Below are 25464 nucleotides of genomic sequence, written 5' to 3'. Positions count from 1 at the left end.
GATGAAGATCATGAGAGTAAAGATGCAGGTCAAGAATTCGGTACTGTTGGAAAATACTATATATGTAAAGATAAATCTATAATGGAGATGGCATAACGAGAAAAAGATTTGATTTTTATGAATTTTGGATCTATGAGTGTTGGAAGTCATTTTCATAAATCTTATTCAATGGTTATTTATAGAATGTCATCAAGTATCAACTCATGGATACCATATTAAATTCAACCATTAAAGAGTAGTAGTTATGCACATAGTTAATCAATAATGCAATAATATGGTTGGCATATTAATAATTATATGCAAAATTATTAGGAAGATATATTTTTTCATAACTACTTTTAATATTTCATATTTCAAAATTAAAATGAAAAAAAATAGATAATTTTCAATCATTTAGAAATTCTATATGATATTAAAATAACATTTATAAATTATAATATAATTATAATAATTATTTTATATATTTCAGTTAATAAATAATTTTATTTTTAATATATTTTTATTAATAATAATTTATCTACGTTTAATATTTATTCTAAATCAATTTACTAAAAAAATATACATCTATCTAATATTTTAATAAATTTTATAATTAATTTGATAATTAATAAATTAAATAAATTAATTTTAAAATTTTAATAAAAATTTTATTTTAAAAAATAAATTTTTATTATTTTTTATAGTTTTTTTTTTTCGATATTTAATATTTTTTTATATTTCTATCAAAATTTTGTTATTTTAAACTTTGATATCTTCGTCGATTTTTTAAACGTGCATATTTCTTTATACAGGCGTATCCTCACACTTGATGGTTCACTATATACGTGGAAAATCAGTTCGGGCTAGCTGACAGAGAGAGGCAGTAAATGTACCAAAAAGGTGACGATGGGCATGTCAGATTCACATTTGATTTTGCATATATATTTATGCAAAGCGTATTTTTACACTTGATGGTTCACTATACATGGAAAATCAGTTTACCCTTGTAGGGCTAGCTGGCAGAGAGAGGCAGTAAATGTACCAAAAAGGTGACGATGGGCATGTCAGATTGACATATTGATTTGAAAGGGCTAATCTAAGAAAGCGACGAAAAGCAAAGATGTAGAAGCAAGCAGCAGAAAGCAGGCGAGAGAAATAAATGAAAGTAGGATCCATTCTAGTAATTAGCAAAATTATAGCCTTCTAAATGACCAGCTTTTGGCTCTCTTATTTCTTGCCGACCTCCTTAGTAATGGACTTGGTTGGTGAAATCATAATGGTTTGCTTTTGAAAACCTCTACTTTTGGTTTGGCCGAATATGTGTCATAATGGAGACGTCATCGGATTGAAGTTTGAAGTTTGAACTTCAACAAGTGGCAGTGTTTTTTTTTTTTTTTTTTAATATATTTTTTTAATTTTTTGGTAAAGTTAACACATGGCAATGTTTATACCAACTTCTTCATTATTTTTTAATGGGAAAGTTAGAAAACAAACCTTACCATCCAAAGTTAACACATGGCAATGTTTATACCAACTTCTTCATTATTTTTTAATGGGAAAGTTAGAAAACAAACCTTACCATCCAACTGCATATAAAAGAGTACTAATGCTATTTATCATTTTTTGGGGTAAATATGCTATTTAATTATCATTGTTGTTAGCGATCCTTACCGTTGAGATTCACTGCCAACTTCACAATTATTAATTGCTCCTATTTATTCACCAGAAAATTTGGTCCTATTTTTTTTTTTTTTTCAAAACTAAATTTATAGTACTAAACTAATTGAATAGTCATCTTAGCATATAGAATCGACCGAAAACGGTGAGAAATAAAAATTTTCATTATGGAAGGGAAACTGCCACGTGCCGAGCTAACATTTGACAAAAGGGTATGTGCCATTGGCAAATATCATATATTTATAGGGCTCTAGCTAGCTCTTATAAAATAGTACAGCTGCAAAAACCATCGTAGCAATATCTCTATAAGCTAAGTAGTAGTAAGAAATATGGCTTCTAAGCCTGGAATCCTTACTGATTGGCCATGGACTCCTCTTGGAAGCTTTAAGGTAACTATATAATCTTAACTTCTTCGATTCAAACCTGCCAGCCTCCAATCATCATCACCCTCTATGTATATCTAAATGCTCTCTCTCTCTCTATATATATATATATATATATATATTGTATATGTGGGTTATTATAAGTAATTTGTTCATTTGTTTGGTTGGTATATATATGCATGCAGTATGTGATCTTGGCTCCATGGGTTATTCCAGCCACGTACTCATTCCTGTTCCACGAAGATGAAAATAAGAGAAATGTTTCTGATATCCTCATATTTCCATTTATGTTGTGGAGGATGCTCCACAACCAGATTTGGATAACACTTTCTCGTTACCGAACAGCCAAAGGCAGAACTAGAATCGTAGACAAAGGTCTTGAATTCGATCAAGTAGATAGAGAAAGAAATTGGTCAGTATATATACATGCTGCTAATTAATTATAAATAACTAATATGTGGAAGTATATAAAAATATTAGAATTAATGTGATTAATTTTTAATTAATTAATTGTTGGAAATGCAATATGCATGGACATATAATTTGGACAGGGATGACCAAATCTTGTTCAATGCAACATTGTTCTACTTGGCAAGCAAGACCCTGAAGGGGGCTACAAACCTGCCTGTTTGGAGGACAGATGGAGTCATTTTAACTATTCTTCTCCATGCGGGTCCTGTGGAGTTTCTTTACTATTGGCTTCACAGAGCACTCCATCACCGTTACCTGTACTCTCGCTACCATTCTCATCACCATTCTTCTATTGTCACTGAACCTATTACTTGTAAGTTGCCATGCACTACTTTAATTAATAAGCAGCTCCACCTTAACTTTTTTAATGCTAAAATAAAAATATAGTTAATTGAATGGACTAAATTGCAAATTAATTATTTGTTACTAATATCTTATATAAGTGTATGTGTATGTGTATATATGGCAGCTGTGACTCACCCATTTGCCGAGCACATAGCATACTTCATGCTGTTTGCAATACCAATGTTGACAACAGTGTTCACAGAAACTGGCTCTATTGCTTCCTTTACTGGTTATGTCACTTACATTGATTTCATGAACAATATGGGTCACTGCAATTTTGAGTTGGTTCCCAACTGGATCTTCTCTGCCTTTCCTCCTCTAAAATACCTCATGTATACTCCATCGTAAGCTTCTAATCCCTCTTCATATATATATATATATATATATATATTCATCTTTCAACTTGGACACTGACTATATAGATACATTCAACTGGACACACATAATGTCAATATGAAACCATGATTATAATGGTCATTAGAACTTTCTTTATCAATGATTTATATATTTTACATCCTGTTAGCAGATCTAAATATATATACTGTATATATGTCTATAAATGTTTCAGATCCGAATACAAATACCAAATAATATATTACTTAAGACACATCTTTCACAACATGTTGATCAATGTGTATTCTGATTTAAATTAAAATCTGAATATTTGGATGACTGTATATATATATATATATATTATTTAGTCCAAATAATTAATAAATAATTAATATACTATAACCACACTCAATTCGCCAACATGTGATAACAAAATTTGCTAGTTCTGAAAAATAAATGAGACTCGATTAAAATGTAAAGATCCATGAATTCTTTTTAAAAAGGGTTTGATTTCATCATTTTAGTAGGAAAAAGTAATGATACGCTAAATGCAAACTAAATAAAACAATAGAAAATTAATCAGTTGGTGTATAAATGTCGATCATAAAACTAAATTTGATGACTTTATATATGAAATGAAATCGAAATGTAACTAAATTTGATGACTTTATATATGAAATGAACTCGAACTGTAAAGAAATCGTCATGTATATATAAGAAAATTGGTTAGATATTATTTCTCATGAGTAGTATATTAATTTCCTTTTGCTAAAATGCAGTCAAAGGCTGTATAATTTATCAGCAAATTAATTAAAATCTCAGCAGTCTCACCGTATGCTGAATCTGGAAAAATGGTAGGTTAGTCTATTTATACTGCAGAGCTGACATGTGGATGTATGTGAAATTTCATTTTTCAGAAACAATTTGTACCTTTTGCAATATTTTGGTGACCTATATGTATATAATAATTTTGTCTATGTTCTTTGTAAAATTTTACCAAAATAATAATAATAATAATAATAATAATAATAATAACTTTAAAAGGTATTGATATTAGTTTGCCTTAATCTTGTTTTGGACCAAATTTGGGTTGGAAATTCTCAAATAACCTATAGCTCTAGTCTCTGGCGACTTAGCTTTCATAAAAATATTTTCGTTTTGCTTTTATTTTGCATTATGTGAACACATTTCGTTCTAAACACAGGTTTCATTCTCTGCACCACACTCAGTTTCGAACAAACTACTCATTGTTTATGCCAATCTACGATTACATCTATGGAACAATGGACAAATCTTCAGATTCTCTATATGAATCTTCAATCAAGAGACAGGATGAAGTGCCAGATGTCGTGCATCTAATGCATCTAACTACACCGGAATCAATCTATCATCTACGGCTGGGATTTGCTTCATTGGCCTCTCAGCCGCACATAGCCTCAAAATGGTACTTATGGTTGACGTGGCCAGTAACAGTATGGACAATGATGTTAACTAGGATTTATGGTCGCACTTTTGTGGTTGAGAGGCATCGCTTTGATAAACTCAAATTACAAACATGGTCACTTCCCAAATATAAATTACAAGTAAGTCCAATTGGTCCAAATATATTATAATATTTAAAAAAATGCTCTTCACTTTATTTATGATATTATTGTATAATTTGACAGTACTTGTTGCAATGGCAAAGCCAATCCATAAACAGCTTGATTGAGGAGGCCATACTTGAAGCAGAGGAAAAAGGGGTTAAAGTGTTAAGTCTAGGTCTCTTGAATCAGGCAAGTGAAATTTACTTCCTCAACTTCCTATATTTAGCTTGCAAATTAAGCAAATTGACTGTAATCTTGCATGGATGTATACAGTCTTATTATATGTGTTAATTTTCTGTCTCTATCTCAAAGAAAACTGTGATAAATGTTACCAGGGTGAGGAACTGAATAGATATGGTGGTCTATACGTGCAAAAGCATCCTAAGCTGAAAACCAAGGTGGTTGATGGGAGTACCTTAGCAGTTGCTGTAATTCTCAACAATTTACCAAAATGGACTACCCAAATTGTCCTCAGAGGCAAACTTACTAAGGTTGCTTATGCCATTGCCTTTGCTCTGTGCCAGAGGGGTATCCAGGTATTTCTTCCCCAATCTGTTTTTGAAAACATAAAAGTAAATAATGAAAGCAAAAAATACACAAAACAAAAACAGAGAAAATCTTAATTAACAAATATTATATGTGAAACAACTTCAGGTGGCAGCATTGGATGAGGTTGAGTACATGAAACTTGGCAAATCCTTCGGTACAAATTCATCTGTGAGTAACAAATTGGTTCTCTCAAAAAATTATTCCCACAAGGTAATATATTATATAATTAATGCCAAAACTTAACTTAGTTAACACCACTTTATAAGATTAGTATCTTAATTAATAAACAAAATTAATAGTATTATTATTGTTATGCAGATATGGTTGGTTGATGATGGATTAAGTGAAGAGGAACAAACAAAAGCTTCAAAAGGAACAATATTTATTCCATTCTCCCAATTCCCACCTAATAAATTGCGCAAGGACTGCTTTTACCACCACACACCAGCAATGGCAACTCCTCTGTCTCTTGAAAATCTACACTCTTGTGAGGTAAATTAATTTAATTTATCAACCAATTTATAATATAATTATATATGTATGTATATTAATAATATCTCAGTTATCAATATTTTATTATTTTTTGTTTAATTTGTGTGTCAGAATTGGTTGCCACGGAGGGTGATGAGTGCCTGGAGAATAGCAGGGATTATACACGCTTTGGAAGGTTGGAATGAACATGAGTGTGGTAACATTATGTCCAACATTGAGAAAGTTTGGGAAGCAAGTCTTCGACATGGCTTTCAGCCTCTAAAGACCATCACTACCTCAACCTAAATCCAGTATAAATAAATTATCATATCTGCAAAATATTTGCTAAAAATGGAGTGACTGGCTTTCTTTGTTACGTTGTTAATTTGCTAATGGAGTGCCAGAATGCTTAATATAATAGTACTACAGTATCCTAATCGGTATAAGGATATTCAATAATGGCTATCATGTCAACTAAAAGACGTGTTTATTTTTCATATAGTTTTAAGTTTCAACATAGATCTCAACTTCGAATTCCCCAATATAAAACAAAAATAGCAATATCAACTAGATTATATTGTTTTTATTATATATATATATATATATCCAAGTATATTTTATATTTATATTTATATATATATATATATATACCTCTTTGTGTGTATGTATGTATATTTGTGTAAATTTCCCTTATACAGTACAAATGAGATTGTATGGCTATATGTAGAACTTGTGAAGCGGTAGAGTCGAGGCACCTCATAGTGTTCCCCTGTGGTCAAAGACCAAAAACACTAAAAAAAAAAAAAAAAAAAAAATGCGCATAATGCTTAGGTCTCAAGAAGTGCAACGCCGTCTCTAACTATATTATTCAAAGAGCAAATTAAAATGAAACAAATGGCCTGCTAAACACAAACAAATTACCCATTCCATCACCACTTCAACAATATTGAACTTAGCTCAACCCATTTATAGCTTTTAAAACATTATTTTTTTATCAAATATTTATTTTGCCTAAATATATAGTAAAATATATGATAGAAAATAATATATAATAAATATGTAGTACACATTTTTTTACCAAATATTAAATTACTATAATTAATTGATGATGATTAGCAAATACAAAATATTTAAAATTTAAAGAAAATAAACTATGTAAAAGTTACATACGTATAATCAAGGTTTTAAAAATAAAAAATTTTCACGATATTCCGGTTTTCTCATGCGGTCGATAGAAAATTTTGGTTTCACGTAGAAACGAATAAAATTTTCAAAATTTTCACCAAAATTTTCAATAATTCTATAAAATTTCAATCGAGTTCCATTAAATATCTATATCAATTATTTCACAATTTTGTCAAAAAATCTATAATTTATATGGAAATTTTCAAAATTTCTATAAAAATTTATATTAAAGTTATTTTTTTAAAAAACATTTATCAAAAAATTAATAAATATTATTGATGTTTAAGTTTCTACTTATCCATTGTTTTTTTGTCATAATAAATTTAATATTTCTATAAATATTATAATATATATATAAATTATAATATAGACAAAAGTACAGATATATCTATGAAATAAATGATAAATATTATAAAGCAAGTTAATATTATAAATATGTACAGGAAGAATATAGCTCATATGTGAATGTTTCATCTTCTAATTTTATTTACACGATAAATTGTGATATGATTCTACATATTTTAATTACTTGTTTTTGTACATAATTGTATAAAATAGTTAATAAAATTGTAAAAATATTGCATGAGTTAATATTTAATTTATTTGAAAGATTATTCTGTTATGCAAATATTTATTTTAATTTTTTTGTCTATTAATTATTTTACATAAAACTCTATTGAACAATCCAAATTTGACAAAATTAAAAATATCATTCAAAATTACTAAAAACAAAGGGGGAAGGGCCAAAAGGCGACATTTTTTCTAAATAAAAGCCACCAAAAGGGAGAAAAGTCAACGCTTTTCAATTTTCTGAAAAAGCTTCGCCTTCCCCCCTCTTTTTTTGGGTAGTTTTGAATGGTGCTTTCACTTTTTTCAAATTCAGATTGTTCAATATAGCTTTTTATCAGATTAATACTTATAAGCAAAATTATCAAGTAGATACATATTTTCGTAATTAATTTTCACATTTCATATCTCAAAATAAAAATGAGAAAAAAACTGATGATTTTCAACCATCCAGAAGTTTTTTGTGGCATTAAGATAATATTTAAGAAATAATATGTAATTGTAATAATTGTTTTATATATTTTAGTTAATAAATAATTTTATTAAATATGTATTTTTGACATATTTTTACTAATAATATTTTATTCATAGTCATTATTACTTATTATAAATCAACTGATTAAGAGAAATATAATATTCATTCAATATTTTAGCAAGTTTTATAATCAATTTGATAGTTGATGGATTAAATAAGCTAATTCTAAAGTTTTAATAAAAAAATTTATTTTTTAAAATAAATTTTTATTATTTTTTTTACAAATTTTTATCGATACTCAATAATTTTTTATATTTAAATAAAAATTTAATATTTTAAACTTTCAATATTTCCATCGATATCGATATTTTAAACCCTCCATATAACTAACCAAAGCATTTTTACCAAAAATTGAAAAAAAAAAAAAAGAAAATGCAAAATACATGGTATGTTTTTGTTTTCTTGAATCCCATTACTCACCAAAATATAGTTTAATTTGGTTGGAAATTAATTAAATGCTCTCATATATTGTAACACCCCGTCCCAAATCGCACCGGAATCCGTGCATGTTGACCGAGGTTGACCGTTGACCGTTGACCGAAGGGGATCAAAAGTTGACTTTTTGACTCGGTGAGAATTTTGAGTTGACTAGGGTACCGTGGCGAAGTGCACGATGCCACGAGTTCGTAGACTGGTAGCATGTCGAAAACGGAGCTACGGTTTGAAAGTTATGAGCAAAACAAGTTGAGGTCCAAACTGTCCAAGGGGTGCCGGAGTTGACTTTTTATTCATGCAAGGTTGAGCTTTGACTCATGCATGGTTGTGAAGTGCTCGTCGATACGAGTCCGTAGACTAGCGGCACGTCCGATTTGGACATGTGGTTTGAAAGTTATCGACCTGTAAAGTTTTTCAAATACTGTATTATTTTAATATTATTTTTACACGCATAACGAGGTGCCACGTGTGATTCAATGAAGGTGGCCATGTGTCACCATGGTGAAATGCCACATGTCAACCATGTGAAAAAAAAAAAAATAAATTATTTTATTATTTTTGAATAATAATATTATTATTAATATTATTTAATTATTTCTTTTTTATTTCTTTTTCTTTTTCTTTTTCTTTTTCTTTTTCTTTCCCCACGTGGGAAAACACCATTCTTTCTTTTTCTTTTTCTTTTCTTTTTTCCCTTCTTCTTCCCCAAAATACACACACACGCAGCTTTTCTTTCTTCTCTCCCGACCGTCCCTCTCTCTCCTGTGTTTCAAATTCCGGCCACCCATAGCCCTCACGCGCCAGCCACCAAGGAAGCCCGCCACCTCGCGAGCTCGGCCGCCAAGTTTCACGGCCAGCCGCCGCCGGACGCGCGCCGATCGGGCCGGAGAAGCCGCCGGCCGGCCAAATTTCTCTCTCCTCTTTTCTTGTGTTTTCCGGCCAGCCCACTCCCAATTGAGCCTCCTATCCCCCTATTTTGGGTCCTCTGAATCCAAAAATGGCCTCCAATCCCAGAAATTCGAAGCGGTTTGCGAGATATGGGGAAGTGAACACCAGCCGAAACTTTCCGACCAAATTCCGGCCACCTCCGGCGGAATTGAGGTCGACGGAGACCGGATTGGTGATCCTCGTCCCACAAGCTTCGATTCGGAGCACCGGTGAGTCGTAGAATTGATCCCGTAGTGGATCGTGGGTTAATTGCGTGCTCCAGGTGAGTGACCCACCTTCAATTTAATTTTGGGAAATTTAATTGGTGAATATATTATGTGTGATTTAAATATTTGGAATTTAATTTTTATGTGCCAAATATTTATTGGATTTATTGTAGAATTATTTATGAATTTATTGGATTTAAGAAAATGCGAATTCTACAAATTTATGCCATGTGAAATTAATTTATGGTTTTGAGGATTTTGAAATTGGTGTGGTTTTAATGTTAAATTGGGCACGATTTGAATTTCAAATATTTCAAGGAAAATATTTGGTTATGTTGGTGATTTCAATTTTTATAAAATATGCCCATGAAATATTATGAGATTTGATTATGATATTTTGAGCATTATTTATGCTATTGGGAAAATGTGGATATTTGAATTGATGGATTTGAAAGTTGGTGGATTTGAAAATCATGGAATTTATGGCATTGATTACAAAGAAATTGTGGGAAAATTCCCGGTTCAAGCGGATGGATTATGCCTGCTATGTTTATGAAAAATGTGAAATTTGTTTTATAATTTAAATTTATGGATTTTATGATTTTTAGATGCACCGTGCACGTACTGGTGTTCTGATTATGTGATATGGTATATGTGATATGGATATTGTGCACACGGATATGATTAGCGCGCAGGTGGGTGTGAGTAGCGCGCAGGTGATATTATGAGGGTGTCCTGTGGATGCCATCGGAGAGGGTGGCCACCCCCCTTTGGCCGGGACACCAGGTTAGCAGCGGCGCAGTGGGACGCCATGCGACCGTATGCCGGTTTCTCTCTATAACCTCCTGTCTGGCAGTACCTCGGGACGCTGGGTACTCTGGCGCCACTGGTATATAGTGGGTGTATCAAATGATTTTCAGAACTATGTTTTAAAAATAAAATGTTTGGAAACTGAATTGGAATTAAAAATTTAATTGTTACCGCTTCTGGTATTTAATTGATGTCTTGGTTTTCGGGGAATATGGATAAAGGGTTTTGTGAAAATGTTTTAAAAGGGGAATCTTTCCAACTGAGAGAATTGTAAGGGTTTTGAGAGAAAATATTATTTCCAAATAATTATCATTTATATACCTATTACCGTGGTATTATATTGTATAGTAGTAGGGTCGCTCACTGAGATGATTAGCATCTCACACTCTTAAATTCCGTTCCTCTAGGTACCAGGTTGTCGGTGTTCATTCGGAGCGGACTCGATCTTCATCGCTGTTTTGCTTCGTGAAGTACCCTGTTCTTCTTTATTGCAGTTGTACTATTTCTTTCACTCTTGTTGTATTTATCTTGCACTGGATTACTGTATTTTTGTTTTGAAGTGCTGAAATTTGTGAAACCAATTTGTAGTTTGTGGGAGGAATAAGGGGATATTTTTGAAGTGTGTTTTCAGTGCAGGTAAATTTGTGGTAAGTAAATCCCTTAGGGGAGATGCTGCCGGATTTTCCGTTGGAAGGTTCGGTGGTATTTCCCTGGGATCAGGGCTGTCTAGGGTTCCGGAGGAGGAATTCTGGACGGGTCCTGACATATATGCTCTCATATATATAAAGACTGTATCCATATAATTAAATTTCTGTTTCAGTTTCAACTAACAAAATTTTAATAATAAACTTGTCATAATTATAGTTTCACAAAAAATTGTCATAATTATCTAATAAACTATATTTTGTTTAATTTCTTTGTTGATAATCATAAAGTTAATTTTTTTAAAAAAATAATAATAAAAATATATTGTTCAAGGATGGGACTTAAACTCTTAACAAGCATGTAGAATCAGTATTTGTTACAGTACATCGTATAAACTATATGCATATGGTAAATAATATATATACACACGCACAACATTCCAGAAAGAGATAAAAACCGAAAAATGGAATAAATAAGCACCAAACCGCAATTATGACTATACGCAATCAATTTCATGACTATATAGATGGATACTATCATTTTATATTGTGTCATCGTAAGTATATTAATTAAAGCAAATAATTTTTTTTTTTTTTTTTTGTGTCTATCTTCCTCTTTTTATACCGCAACGATGACTATATATTCAATAAGTTCATAAAGATATGGATATTTTATGTCGGAATTAATTATATTTTTGTATTCTCTATCTTTAAAATTTTATAATTTAGATCTTTAGTTTTTAAAATTACAATTTAATCATTCAGTTTTAAAATTTATTTTAGATTCATTCAATCCTCAATTTATTTACAGGTAACAATTTTGTATACGTGATTATTTTCTTTTCATTAATGAGAACCAAAATGTTTTTTTTTTTTTTTTTTAATCATTGATTGACATAGTCTCATTCTTAACATTGATTGACATTCCATTTTTTTTTTCCTATGTACTCTTTTATTAAGTTTTTAAATAGAATCATTATTAATTTATTTGGTCAAATTAAATTTTGGGTGAATATGCAACATTATAAAAAATTAAAAATTTAAATCATTATTTTTGAAAATTAAAAGCTTAAATGATAAAAATATGTGAGTCAAATTACAAATGTGTAATTAATATTTTAATAACCTTTAAAGCAAATAAAGTTTTTTTGTCTATCTTCCTCTTTTTATACCTTTTGAAAAATAGTTTTGCGACCAAAGCGGCAGCAGGGACCATGCACATATGTAAAAGACATAAGGGCAATAAATAATCCATCTAGTGGCTACCACCAACAAAGAATAACCAGCTATTGGGATTCGGGAATATATATGATATCTTAAATTGGTAGGTTATAGACTAATTGAAAGACAATATTATATTAGTTTTTATTCAAACAAAAAATGAAAAGAAAAGGCAGTCCGTTAGTTGTGCATCAATTAACATGGATCATGTCTATGACTGTGTATGATATGGGGTTATTCCTCGTATATATACATCATTTGGTTGGGTCATCATATTCATAACATCCTACATAGTGCATGGATTTCAAATTTTCTAAATTGTAGGACACCATATCATTGCCGTTTCAATTCCTTATTGATTATTTTCAGCTTTCCTTAAATTTTGGATCTCATTTCTCCTACGTATAATTTACATTTCAATTTTCGATTGTTAATTACACTATACGTTGTCTCATAATTGAAAGATAATGTGAGCTGAATAGAAAAAAAATATAAATAAATAATAAAACATAAAATTATCTTTAGCAACATAGTCCAAAATTAACATTCTAGTTCCTATCAAAACCAAATATCTACTTCCTGCCTAGGAATTATGAAACTTGTCATCAATGCTCAACTACCTTTGATTGCTCAAAATTATGAATCTAAATATTGTACTTTTTTGATGTATGGACGTTATCTATCATAAATTAATTAATATGGCAAGCTAGTCAGTAAAAGGTCGACACGAATTTGTATAAAGTAGATTAGAATTAAAAACCCTCTTTTAATATATATATATATATATCTATCCATATGTATATGCTTCAATAATGCAGTTTGAGATTAGTCAATACGCGAACCATATGCATTATATATTCCAACTAGAAATGAAATTTCTATATTTAATTAGTTTAAATTTTCTTGTTTTAAAAATAATCACGTTGGATATATTAACATTTTTGATTCCTCTGAAGATTATGATGAATTTGTTAATTGGATTGAGGATAGCTTTCTTGCTCGGATGTTTTTTCTTTTGATGTATCTGGTTCTTTTGTTTAATGGAATCTCATTCCTTTTGCCTTAAAAAAAAAAAAAAAAAAACACTTCCTTAATTGATTATTTATTTATTTTTTGGAATATAAGTGCGAGGTGTTTTTGGTAACTTGGCTGTCTCTGCAGTGGCTTTTCCACTTCCTTAATTAATTGATCATTAATTTACATAAATACTCATGTATATATAAATTCAATTGGTCCTTATTCACCCCCCGCCCCAAAAAAAAAAAAAAAAACAAAACAAAAAATTTTGTAATTAATAGTTAACACCACTTTAGAAGATTGGTATCTTAATTAATAAACAAAATTAATAGTTTATTATTGTTATGCAGATATGGTTGGTTGGTGATGGATTAAGTGAAGTGGAACATTCAAAAGCTTCAAAAGGAACAATATTTATCCCATTCTCCCAATTCCCACCTAAGAAATTGCGCAAAGACTGCTTTTACCACTACACACCAGCAACGGCAACTCCTCTGTCTCTTGAAAATCTACACTATTGTGAGGTAAATTAATTTAAATTTATCAACCAATTTAAAATATAATTATATATATATATACCTTTATTGGGCCAAAAAGGACAATATCCTGGACTAAGTAAAGTTTTGGTATCAGAGCCTACTTGGATCGGTGGGCCTAACTGGGGATCAGATGCTCCGGAAAGGAGTGGGGAAAAGATATGCTATCCCACATCGATTGGAAAGGGGAAAGGAAAGCGCCTTATAAGCGTGGCTCCCCCTTTACTTCCAGGACACGTTTGGAATATAAAAACCGTGCGGGGTAGGATTTGGGCTCACCACCTAGCTTCCAAAGCCGACAATATCTTAGTCGAGTGTGACTCCCGGGCCGAATGAACTGGCAGGTAGGGGTTGTATAAGAACAAAACCTTGAAGCCCTTACTGGGCCAAAAAGGACAATATCCTAGACTAAGTAAAGCTTTGATATATATATATATATATATTAATAATATCTCAGTTATCGATATTTTATTATTTTTTGTTTAATTAGTGTGTCAGAATTGGTTGCCAAGTAGGGTGATGAGTGCCTGGAGAATAGCAGGGATTATACACGCTTTGGAAGGTTGGAATGAACATGAGTGTGGTAACATTATGTCAAACATTGAGAAAGTTTGGGAAGCAAGTCTTCGACATGGCTTTCAGCCTTTAAAGACCATCACTACCTCAACCTAAACTCAATCTAAATAAACTATCATATCTGCAAAATATTTGCTAAAAATGGAGTGACTTCCATGGCTTTCTTTCTTACGTTGTTAATTTGCTAATGGAGTACCAGAATGCTTAATCAGTATATGGATATCCAATAATGTCTATCTTGTCAACTAAGAGATGTACTTAACTTTCATATAGTTTTAACATTGATCTCAACTTCGAATCCCCCAATATAAAACAAAAATAGCAATATGAACTAGATTATATTGTTTTTATTATATATATCCAACTATATTATATATATACATATATATATATATATATATATATATACCTCTTGTGTGTGTGTGTGTGTGTGTGTGTGTGTGTGTGTGTGTGTGTGTGTGTGTGTGTTTTTGTATTTGCATTCTATAGTACAATTGAGATTGTATGGCTACATATAGAATTTGTGGAGCGGTAAAGTGAAGACATGGTCAAAGACCAAAAAAATAAAAATAAATAAAAATAATAATAAAAAAATAAAAATAAAATAAAAATGCCTAATGCTTAGGTGTCAAGAAGAGCATAAATGGCCCGCTAAACACAATCAAATTACCCATTTCATCACCACTTCAACAATATTGAACTTGGCCCAACCTATTAATATTTTTTAAAATATTATTTTATATATAACAAAATATTTGATAAAAAATAATATATAATAAATACGTAGTACATATATATTTTTTTACCTAATATTAAATTACTGTACTCAACTGATGATGATTGGCAAATGCAAAATATTTAAAATTTAAAAAAAATAAATATGAAATTTCTCGAACTATATATGTAAAAGTTACAAACGAATAACTAAGAATAACTAACGAAAATACTTTTACCCAAAATTGGAAGGAATAAAAAAAAAAAAAAAAAAAAGGAAAGAAACTGCAAAACACATGGTACGTTCCAGTTTTTTTTTTAATCCCATTACTCATCAAAATATAGTTTAATTTGTTTGGAAATTAATTAAATGGTCTCATATATAAAGACTGTATCCCTATAATTAAACTTCTTTTTCAGTTTCATGTAACAAAATTTTAATAATAAACTTGTCATAATTATCGTTTCAAAAAAAAAAATTGTCATATCTATCTACTAAACTGTATTCGGTTTAATTTCTTTGTTGATAATCATAAAGGTTTTTTTTAAAAAAAATAATAAAAATATATTCTTCAAGGATGGGACTCAAACTCCAAACGAGCATGTAGAATCAGTATTTGTTACAGTGCAATCTTCTAGGGAAGATATGACATCGTATAAACTATGTATGTAATAAATAATATATATACATACGCACTGCACTCCAGAAAGAAATAAAAACTGAAAAATGGAATAAATAAGCACCAAACTGCAATAATGACCATATACAATCAATTTCATGACGATATGGACATTATCATTTTATATTGTGTCATCGAAAGTATATTAATTTAAATAAATAATTTTATTATTATTATTGTTATTATTTTTGGTCTATCTTTCGTCTTTTTATACCGCAATGTTGAGTCTATATACGATAATTTAATGAAGATATGAATATTATATGTTGGAATTAATTACATTTTTATATTTTTAATTTTTGGAATTTAATAATTTAGATTTTTAAGTTTTAAAAATAACAACTTAATCATTCAATTTTAAATTTATTTTATATTCGTTTAATTTCCAATTTATTTATTGGTAATGCACACAATCTTGTTTTTATCATTGATTTACATAATATCCTTCTTAATATTGATCGCATCCCAATTCTTTTTTTCCTTACAAAAAATCTTATAAGTTTTTTAATAGAATCATTATCAATTTATTTGACCAAATTAAATTATAAATGAATTTACAGCATAATGAAAAATTAAAATTTAAATAGTTATTTTTAAAAGTTGAGAGCAATGTATAATTAATATTTTAATAACATTTAAAGCAAATCAAAATTTTTTGTCGATCTTCCCCTTTTTATACCTTTTGAAAAATAGTTTTGCAACGCAGGCAGCAGCAGCCTGCATGCATATATGTAAAAGACATAAGGGCAAGAAATAATGCATCTATTGGCTACCATCAACAAAGAATAACTAGCTATTGGCATTCGGGAATAGATATGATATCTTAAAATGATCGGTTATGGACTAATTGAAAGACAATATAATAGTTTTTATTCAAACAAAAAAAGAAAAGAAAAGGCGATCCATTAGTTGTGCACTAATTAACATCGATCATGTCTATGACTATGTATGGTATGGGGTTATTCCCAGTATATATACATCATTTGGTTGGATCATCATATACATGACATCTAAATGGTGCAAGCATTTCAAATATTTTCTAACTTGTAGGCCACTAATTAATAATTATATCTTTGCCCTTTCAATTCCTTATTGATTATTTTCAACTTTCCTTGAATTTTGGATCTCATTTCTCCTACGTAACTTACATTTCTAGTTTCGATTGCTAATTACACTGCATTTTGTCTCCTAATTGAAAGATAATGTGAATAATAAATAAATAATACAAAAATAAAAATATCTTTAGCAACAAAGTCCAAAATTAATATTCTAGTTCCTATCAAAACCAAATATCTACTTCCTACCTAGAAATTATGAAAATTGTCATCAAAATTGAGAATCCCAAATATCATTGATTGCTCAAAATTGTGAATCTCATTATATATATATATTTTTTTTTTACGTATGTTCGTTATCTGTCATAACTTAATTAAGGGATGGCAAGCAAGGTAGTAAAAGTTCGAAACGAATGTGTACAAAGTAGATTAGAATAAAGGACCCTCTCTCAATGTACATCTATGCACACGTATTTGCTTCAATCATGCAGTTTGAGGTTAGTTAATACGCCAACTATATGCATTAAAGATTCCAAGTGGAATTGAAATTTCTATTTTTAATTAGTTTAAATTTATTTGTTTTAGATATAATCATGTTATGTATTTTTAATTCCTCTGCAGATTACGATGAATTTGTTAATTGGATTAAGAATATCCTTTCTTGGCTCACGGATGTTTTTTCTTTTGATGTGTCTGGTTCTTTTGTTGAATGAATTCTCATCTCTTTACCCGCACTCAAAAAAAAAAAAAAAAAAAAACACTTCCTTAATTGATCTTTTTTATTTTGGAATATAGGTGCGAGGTGTGTTTTCTTCCACGTGGCTGTATCTGCAGTGGCTTTACACTTCTTTAATTAGTTTATCATTAATTCACATTAATACTCACATATATATAAATTCAAGTGGTCCTTATTCAACAACCCCCCAACACACCCCCCCCCCCCCCCCAAAAAAAATAAAAAATAATAATAATAATAATAATTGGTCCTCGAAATATCTTCTAGATTTTGGGACATTTAAAACATTGAGGAAAAAGTAGATATAATGACTTTTGTGGTTGCTACGTGCTTACCTACTTTCATTAATTGGTAATGCAACCAGATGTAACAGATAATAGCTCTGTTTTCATTATATATGTGTAATAGCTCTCAGCTGACAAAAATATTAAAAAAAGAAAAATTAGCATACTAATTAATTTAAAAATATTTAATATATAATATCCAAAAAAAAAAAACTTTAAATATATAGGAATAGTTACGTAATCTTACCTCAACATACAGTTGTTGTATAGAAGTTCCCCTCTTACTGAATAATATCCAAAAAAAGCTTTGAATATATTGGAATAATTACATTCTCTTACCTTAAATATATAATTTTTGAAGAAACTTTAAATGGATAAAAATAGTACCATTGTTACACTCGCGTGGGAGCTCAGTGGCTAAGCACACCATTGCCCGGCCAGTAGACACTGGGTTCGAGTCTTGGGGGGTAAGGATGTCTGGGGGCATAGCCAAAACAAAAAATAAAAATAATAATAATAATAATAATACCGTTGTTAGCCCCAAAATAAAAAAACAAAAAAACATAGTACGGTTGACAAATTATATATACCTTTCCGTTGTATATTTTATTATTATTATTTACGTTATATTTTAAGTATTAATATTTATTTCATATATACTACAGTTGTGTCAGATACAATAATTAATTTAGGTGGCAGCAGATTAGCTCATGAAATTAAGGACCCAACCTCTAGGAACCGCTTAGATCCCCATATTGAATTGAACTGCAAGTGTAGGATTGTATGAGATAAGATAGTCACCCTATCACTTATTTCTAACACAAAAAAAAAAAAAAAAAAAAAAATTAGATGGATTGTATTATAATATATATATATATATATATTTTTTTTTTTTTACTTTGAATAATTTGTAATATAAATATTAAAAAACTTAATTAAAAATTATTCTCCGACTTAGCCAAACTCCAGCGTAATTTCCGTGAGGCTTCCGATTGTTTAATACTGATCAACAGTTAGTCAACACCGGTAAAAATTTGGTCAATGCTGGTCAGTGCCGACAAACGCCATTCAATAATTTCTAATGACATAATCCCACATCCTTTTAAATGGGATAATTAATCCAATTGATTAAAAAGAACAGGATAAGGGTGATTATTTATTGTCTAATCTAATGAGAAAAAAATTTACTACAAACAATTTATTTCGTATTAATTCAATATCTAAGATAACTAATAAAAAAGTTTATAAAATTGAGAAAATTAAATAGTTTTTTTATTAATCAAAATTTCCCTCATCTTGTTTGTAAATCGAAAAAACTGATCAATTTTTTCAAAATTTTAATTTTACTCATAGTTCATTTAAGAATTAATTTGAAAAATTGAACTAACTTAAAAACAAATTGTAAATTGAAATGTGATATGAAATGTTTTATAATAAAACACAATTAACCTATTACTTTTCTAGCAATTAGTAATTGCTTCATATATATATATATATATATATAGAATAACAATTTTACAGCCTTAATTAATAACGGTAATAAGTTATAAATTACAATTTCATTTTTATGCAATTTCACTGAAATTAAATGTTTTCCTAATTCAGAGCTGGCTTACAAGTTGGGGTGGACCATGAAGCTAGCTTTTGGCCTCCTTTAAATAGTGCATGAAATTGATCAGATCTGGTACATATGGTGCAATATAGCAGGCGTTAGGACGTCTTTGTGTATGTTTACAAAATTATGGCCACCACTCCTGGAATTCTTACAGATTGGCCTTGGAAGCCTCTTGGTAACTTCAAGGTACAAGCTTCAGTACCCCATTAATTTCATTCATCATTTTCTATTTCATCTCCATGAACTTTATATGTTTACTACTTTTCCTTTTAATGACTGAGAGCAGTATGTGATTCTGGCCCCCTGGGCGATACATAGCACGTACTCATTCATAGTGACAGAAGAAAATGAGAAAGACCTTGGCCACTTCCTCATTTTCCCTTATCTTCTACTACGGATGCTTCACAACCAGATTTGGATTTCTCTTTCCCGCTACCAAACTGCCAAAGGCGCTAAGAGGATTGTCGACAAAGGTATCGAATTCGAGCAGGTTGACAGAGAAAGGAATTGGTTAGTACCTTTTTTTTTCCTTAATCATTTATAGCAAATTTTTGTCATCGGTATTTCAAACCTATTATATTTTACATGTAAATATAAATGGTATACTAACTGAATCAATCGGTATTTCAAACCTACTACATCTTACATGTAAATATAAATAGTATACTAACTGAATCAATCTTACTTTTTAATAGCATATGTTAATTTTATAAATTAATATTATTATTAATTACAGGGATGACCAGATATTGCTCAATGGGTTAGTATTGTACATAGGCTACGTGGCAGTTTATCCTCTGGGAGCAAAAGTACCACTTTGGAGAACAGACGGGGTTATAATCACAGCTCTTCTTCATACTGGTCCAGTGGAGTTCCTCTACTACTGGTTTCATAGAGCTTTGCACCACCATTTCCTTTACAACCGCTACCATTCCCACCACCACGCCTCCATTGTCACTGAGCCAATTACGTGTATGTACTACTTAATATATAATAATATTTCCTCAAAATTTGTTACTTTTATCTTATATATATATATATATATTAATTAATTTGGTGCAGCTGTGATTCATCCATTTGCTGAGCACATAGTATATTACCTTCTCTTCACAATACCTCTATTGACCACGGTGTTTACAAGAACCGCCTCCATTGCATCTTTTGCTGGTTATATATTTTACATTGATTTCATGAACAATATGGGACACTGCAATTTTGAGCTAGTTCCAAAGTCCCTCTTCTCCGTATTTCCCATCCTTAAGTTCTTCATGTACACTCCATCGTAAGTAATCTCTCTCTCAAAACCTAGCTTATGTTTTTTTAACCTTCGCATTTTTCCGTCCTTGGGTTTTTATATATCTGTTGTGGACATTGGAAATTAATTAATTAATTTAATATATATATATATATATATATATTGACTTTTCCATGTTCCTATATATATATATATGTTTACAATTTCAGTCGATCACTTTATTTTCTTTGTAATGATCTTAGAGGCGTTTTCATGATATATTTATTATATATGCATCCCTGCTGGCCATGGTAGAATACACTGTCACTGTTTGTGTGGTTTCTTCTTTCAAAAAACAAGAAAAAACTGTTTCAAAAAACAAGAAAAAACTGATGACAATATAAAAAAGTAGATAATAATAAAATATATATTCATATTATTAGGATGAAAAACTTATTTTGAATCATATATAATATATATATTATCCACGTTTTAGAAAATAAAATTATATGAAGAATTTATATTTAAAAAGAAAAAAAAGGGGCATGAATTATGTATATGAACATAACACAGCATAAACCAGCTGAGCCGAAATGAACAAATAACCGAATGGTCGACATCGAATTTATAATTAAACCGAGTAGAAAATGATAGTCATTAACCCTTTTGGTATGACATTTCATTTCATACAAGGAATGTGCTATATTTAATGTTTTTCATAATATTTATACTCTACATATTTATACTCTAATTGGATGGAAATAGACTCAACCTCTTGGATCCTTCAAGGAAAACGAATCGACATAACAATTAATATATTATTTTAAATAGAATCACGCTCTGTGGTTGGCTATAAAACATGTTAATACTTAAAGAACGTCATAGAAAGGAATTCTTATTTATTTAGTAACTTTTTGTTTTTTTTTTGTGTCACGACATGGATGTCTTATATATCAGTCACACCACATTATATCTTTCTCAGAACGAAATTAATTGTGGGCCACTTAGTTATCTTATGTTTGGTTCATACTAAATAGTGGTAGCTATATATATATATATATATATATATGTAAATTATTCAAATTCCATTATTCCTCCATGTAATAATTAGTATGTCTACCTACTACCCATATACGTAAATAAATGAAACAAATATCCTAGATGCAAGATTTTTTCTGTTCTTGCCTGGCACTAGCGTTATGTATTTTAGAGAGATTTACAGTTAACTGCTTCTAATTAAAATATTGATCATAAGAGAAAACAAATAAATTATGAATGTCATTAGCTTGAACAATTTTTCTAAACTTAACAAATATCATACTTAAAAGAGCATGGCACACGATCATGCACAAACAATGAACTTTTTTCAAGCGACATAGCAGAATGTTATTAGTTAACTTTTTTTAAAGTAGAGAGACTTGTGACGGAAGTATTAATTCAATTTTGTAAATACATGATTAACCATATGCTTAATTTGGACAGCATATTGGTAATATTGAAACACTCTATATAAGCTAGATGCCATCCATTTTACAATCGTTTAAGGCCCTATGAATATCTAATATTTTAATTTTAATTATTAACCAAAAAAAGAAAAAAAGAAAAAGAAAAAGTCTAATAATTAATATTGTTAATTGTGTTGTTGATCAGGTTTCACTCACTGCATCACACCCAATTTCGAAGCAATTACTCACTGTTCATGCCAATTTATGATATCATTTATGGGACAGTGGATGAGTCGACGGATGGCGTATACAAATCATCATTGGAAAGAGAAGAAGAGAGTGGAGATGTGGTGCATTTAACCCATCTAACCACGCCAGACTCTATCTATCACTTGCGCCTTGGATTGGCATCAATGGCTTCCAACCCTTTTAATACTTCTTCCCCTTGTAAATGGTATCTCTGGCTGCTCTGGCCCCTCACTTGTTGGTTTGTCGTCATCATCAATTGGATCAAGGGCCGTGCGTTTATTTCTGAGTCCAACTCTTTCAAAAACCTCAAAGTCCACTCTTGGGTCGTACCAAGATACAAATTACAAGTAAGATTTAAATCAGTATTTTTAATTGTTAGTTAATTAACAATTGGTCAGGGGACAACCCAGTTCGCAGTGATTGTACACGACAGTAACTGGGCTCTTGATTTGATTAGACGTAACTTAAAAATTTGCATTTTCTCAATTAATTTGACATGTATCTCAAAAATTTGCCTTTAAATTTTGTTAGTATCTATTACCATGGAGAAAAGAAGCTATCAATAAGTTGATTGAAGAAGCAATATTGGATGCCGATAAGAAGGGAGTTAAGGTGTTAAGTCTAGGTCTTCTAAATCAGGCAAGAGTTTCTCTAATTAATTAAACAAAATTATCTTCTACTTTTCTTAATTCTCACTTCAATTAGCACTTGATTTTTTATATATAGTTTTATGCTCTGCTTTGGATTGGCTGCAGGGTGAGGAACTTAATAGAAATGGTGAACTATATATCAAAAGGAACCCTCAGCTGAAGATAAAAGTGGTGGATGGTAGTAGCTTAGCAATGGCTGTTGTTCTGAACAGTATTCCAAAAGGGACAACTAAGGTTCTCCTCCGAGGCAACCTTAACAAGGTTGCTTTTGCCATTGCCAATTCTTTATGTCAAAGGGGCATTGAGGTAATTAGCGTCTTCATCCTCTATTAGACATGTCAGTTTTTTAGATTATAAATGCAGAAAATGAACTTAAAGGGCGGGGAAAAAAGATTAATTGAGTGGTTTATACTTTACAATGGTATCTATATTTGAATACATAAAACTAAGAAATGGAACTAGAGGAAGTGAAAAGATGAAATGAGTATGAGAACATAGAGAATGTGTAGTGTAGGCATAGTAAGAGACAAATATGTGGATAAGGGTTTTTATTTTTTAACTTTTTTATTTTTGGTCAATGGATATGAAGTTTCTTTCAAGCATAGTGATGGATGAACAAATAAATATGTGAAATGATTTTGTCTGCAGGTGGCAACAATTAATAGGGAGGAGTCCATGCAGAAGCTAAAAGAAGAGCTTGGTCCACAGCATACCAGCAGTTTGGTCCTTTCAACAAATTATGCTGAAAAGGTTTATTTATTTATTTTTTTTTTTTTTCTCTCTGGCACACCTAATTTCATTATATATGATCATGATAATTCATGCAAGATTAGTCAACGAATTCTTTGAATTCACTCGTCCATCACCACCAACAAATCTCGTTTCTCAATTAATTTCTTCTGGTTCTCAATTAATTTTTTTTAGGATATATTACATTGTACATCCTTAAAATTTTTTTAATTACAATTAAATATCTTTATAAAATTATAAAAATATCCAATTATAATAAAAAAAATATGTTAAAAGTCGTACTCTTTCTTTTATAAGACCTCGTTTTTTTTGGTATGTCAGACTTTATTATTTTGATAACAAATAATATGGTGCCACATTCTTTGGTATCATATAAAACGTCAGTAAATAAATTTAATGCCAGTAAGTATTAGTACTCATAATTATGAGAAAATTGATGACATCCAATTATGAATAATGAATTATGCAGATATGGTTGGTGGGAGATGGATGGAATGAAGAAGAGCAAATGATGGCAAAGAAAGGAACAATATTCATTCCATTCTCTCAGTTTCCTCCAAAGAAATTGCGCGAAGACTGCTTCTATTTCACCACTCCTGCGATGGTAACTCCATCTTCATTAAAAAACATGCACTCTTGTGAGGTAATTACCACCCTTCAACTTTTATTTTATTTTTATTATTATTATAATATATATATGTATATATGTACACATCGAAGTATGGGAACATACTAATTGGAATTATTGCATGAGTAAATGGTAATTTTGTTATTAAACTGTTTCCATATACATGGACCCATTCTTCAACTTACATATAGATCAAATTTAGACAAGAAATTGAATTGATCGTTACTACAAAAAAAAAAAAAAATATATATATATATATATAATAATAATAAGAATAAAAATTGTACTATATATATATTGATATGTTATTTAATTTGTAAAATATCTCGACACAGAATTGGTTGCCAAGAAGAGTGATGAGTGCCTGGCGCATAGCTGGGATACTGCATGTTTTAGAAGGGTGGAATATAAATGAGTGTGGGGACACCATCTTCAACATTGACCAAGTTTGGCGAGCAAGCATTCAACATGGCTTTCATCCTTTGGACGAACAAATTATAAATAAGTCTTGATTAATTTCTATTCATAATTTATATTTATATACTTGAACAAATTATAAATAAGTCTTAATTAATTTCTATTCATAATTTCTATTTATATATATGCTTGCATATTATACTGTGATATGTATACCATAATTATTAGTTTACTACGTGCTTTTAGTAATTTTTGAGCTGTTGAAGACTCTACAAGTTGTAAGGGGATCAAAATTATATAAATTAATCAATGTCCTTTCAAATTTGATGAAGCTCTGTGTATATTCGCTTTCGTACGTGTATGTTTTCTGTTATTTTTTATACAAAATGAGTAGTAGACTTCTATTTGTTCTTATTTATTTATTGTGTAATAATTAGTAGTAGGTTTTCCATGGCATGTATATTCCATTTTGAATAGCTTTATGGGTTTTCTAAATGAGCTTCTAGCTCAGAACATCCACATCTCTAAGCCCA

General features: G+C 30.1%; 2 protein-coding genes across 3 annotated transcripts; both read left to right on the top strand.

Annotated features, from left to right (window-relative positions):
• The first annotated feature begins 1904 nt into the window (after nucleotides 1-1904).
• Nucleotides 1905-14677, top strand: LOC107403682 (very-long-chain aldehyde decarbonylase CER1). 2 transcript variants are annotated; one of them, XM_060817063.1, is made up of 10 exons: nucleotides 1905-2045; nucleotides 2225-2451; nucleotides 2591-2823; nucleotides 2980-3199; nucleotides 4393-4771; nucleotides 4856-4963; nucleotides 5110-5310; nucleotides 5429-5533; nucleotides 5642-5815; nucleotides 14397-14677. In XM_060817063.1, the coding sequence occupies exons 1-10, from the start codon at nucleotides 1986-1988 to the stop codon at nucleotides 14568-14570; spliced, it is 1881 nt and encodes a 626-aa protein (XP_060673046.1). In that variant the 5' UTR covers nucleotides 1905-1985; the 3' UTR covers nucleotides 14571-14677. The 2 variants fall into 2 exon arrangements, with proteins under 2 accessions (XP_060673046.1, XP_060673045.1); XM_060817062.1 differs by lacking the exon at nucleotides 14397-14677 and adding an exon at nucleotides 5927-6364 and having other exon boundaries at nucleotides 1908-2045.
• Nucleotides 14678-19589: 4912 nt separating this feature from the next.
• LOC107403676 (very-long-chain aldehyde decarbonylase CER1) lies at nucleotides 19590-25262 on the top strand. Its single transcript, XM_048475210.2, has 10 exons — nucleotides 19590-19744; nucleotides 19845-20068; nucleotides 20295-20530; nucleotides 20621-20840; nucleotides 22443-22833; nucleotides 23018-23125; nucleotides 23242-23442; nucleotides 23785-23886; nucleotides 24356-24529; nucleotides 24850-25262. The coding sequence occupies exons 1-10, from the start codon at nucleotides 19685-19687 to the stop codon at nucleotides 25024-25026; spliced, it is 1893 nt and encodes a 630-aa protein (XP_048331167.2). The 5' UTR covers nucleotides 19590-19684; the 3' UTR covers nucleotides 25027-25262.
• Nucleotides 25263-25464: the final 202 nt, after the last annotated feature.

Source organism: Ziziphus jujuba, chromosome 5 (assembly GCF_031755915.1).
Source record: "Ziziphus jujuba cultivar Dongzao chromosome 5, ASM3175591v1".
Classification (NCBI taxonomy): Eukaryota; Viridiplantae; Streptophyta; class Magnoliopsida; order Rosales; family Rhamnaceae; genus Ziziphus; species Ziziphus jujuba.
The sequence above is the reverse complement of the archived record's forward strand: the minus strand, read 5'-3'. Positions and strand labels throughout refer to the sequence as shown.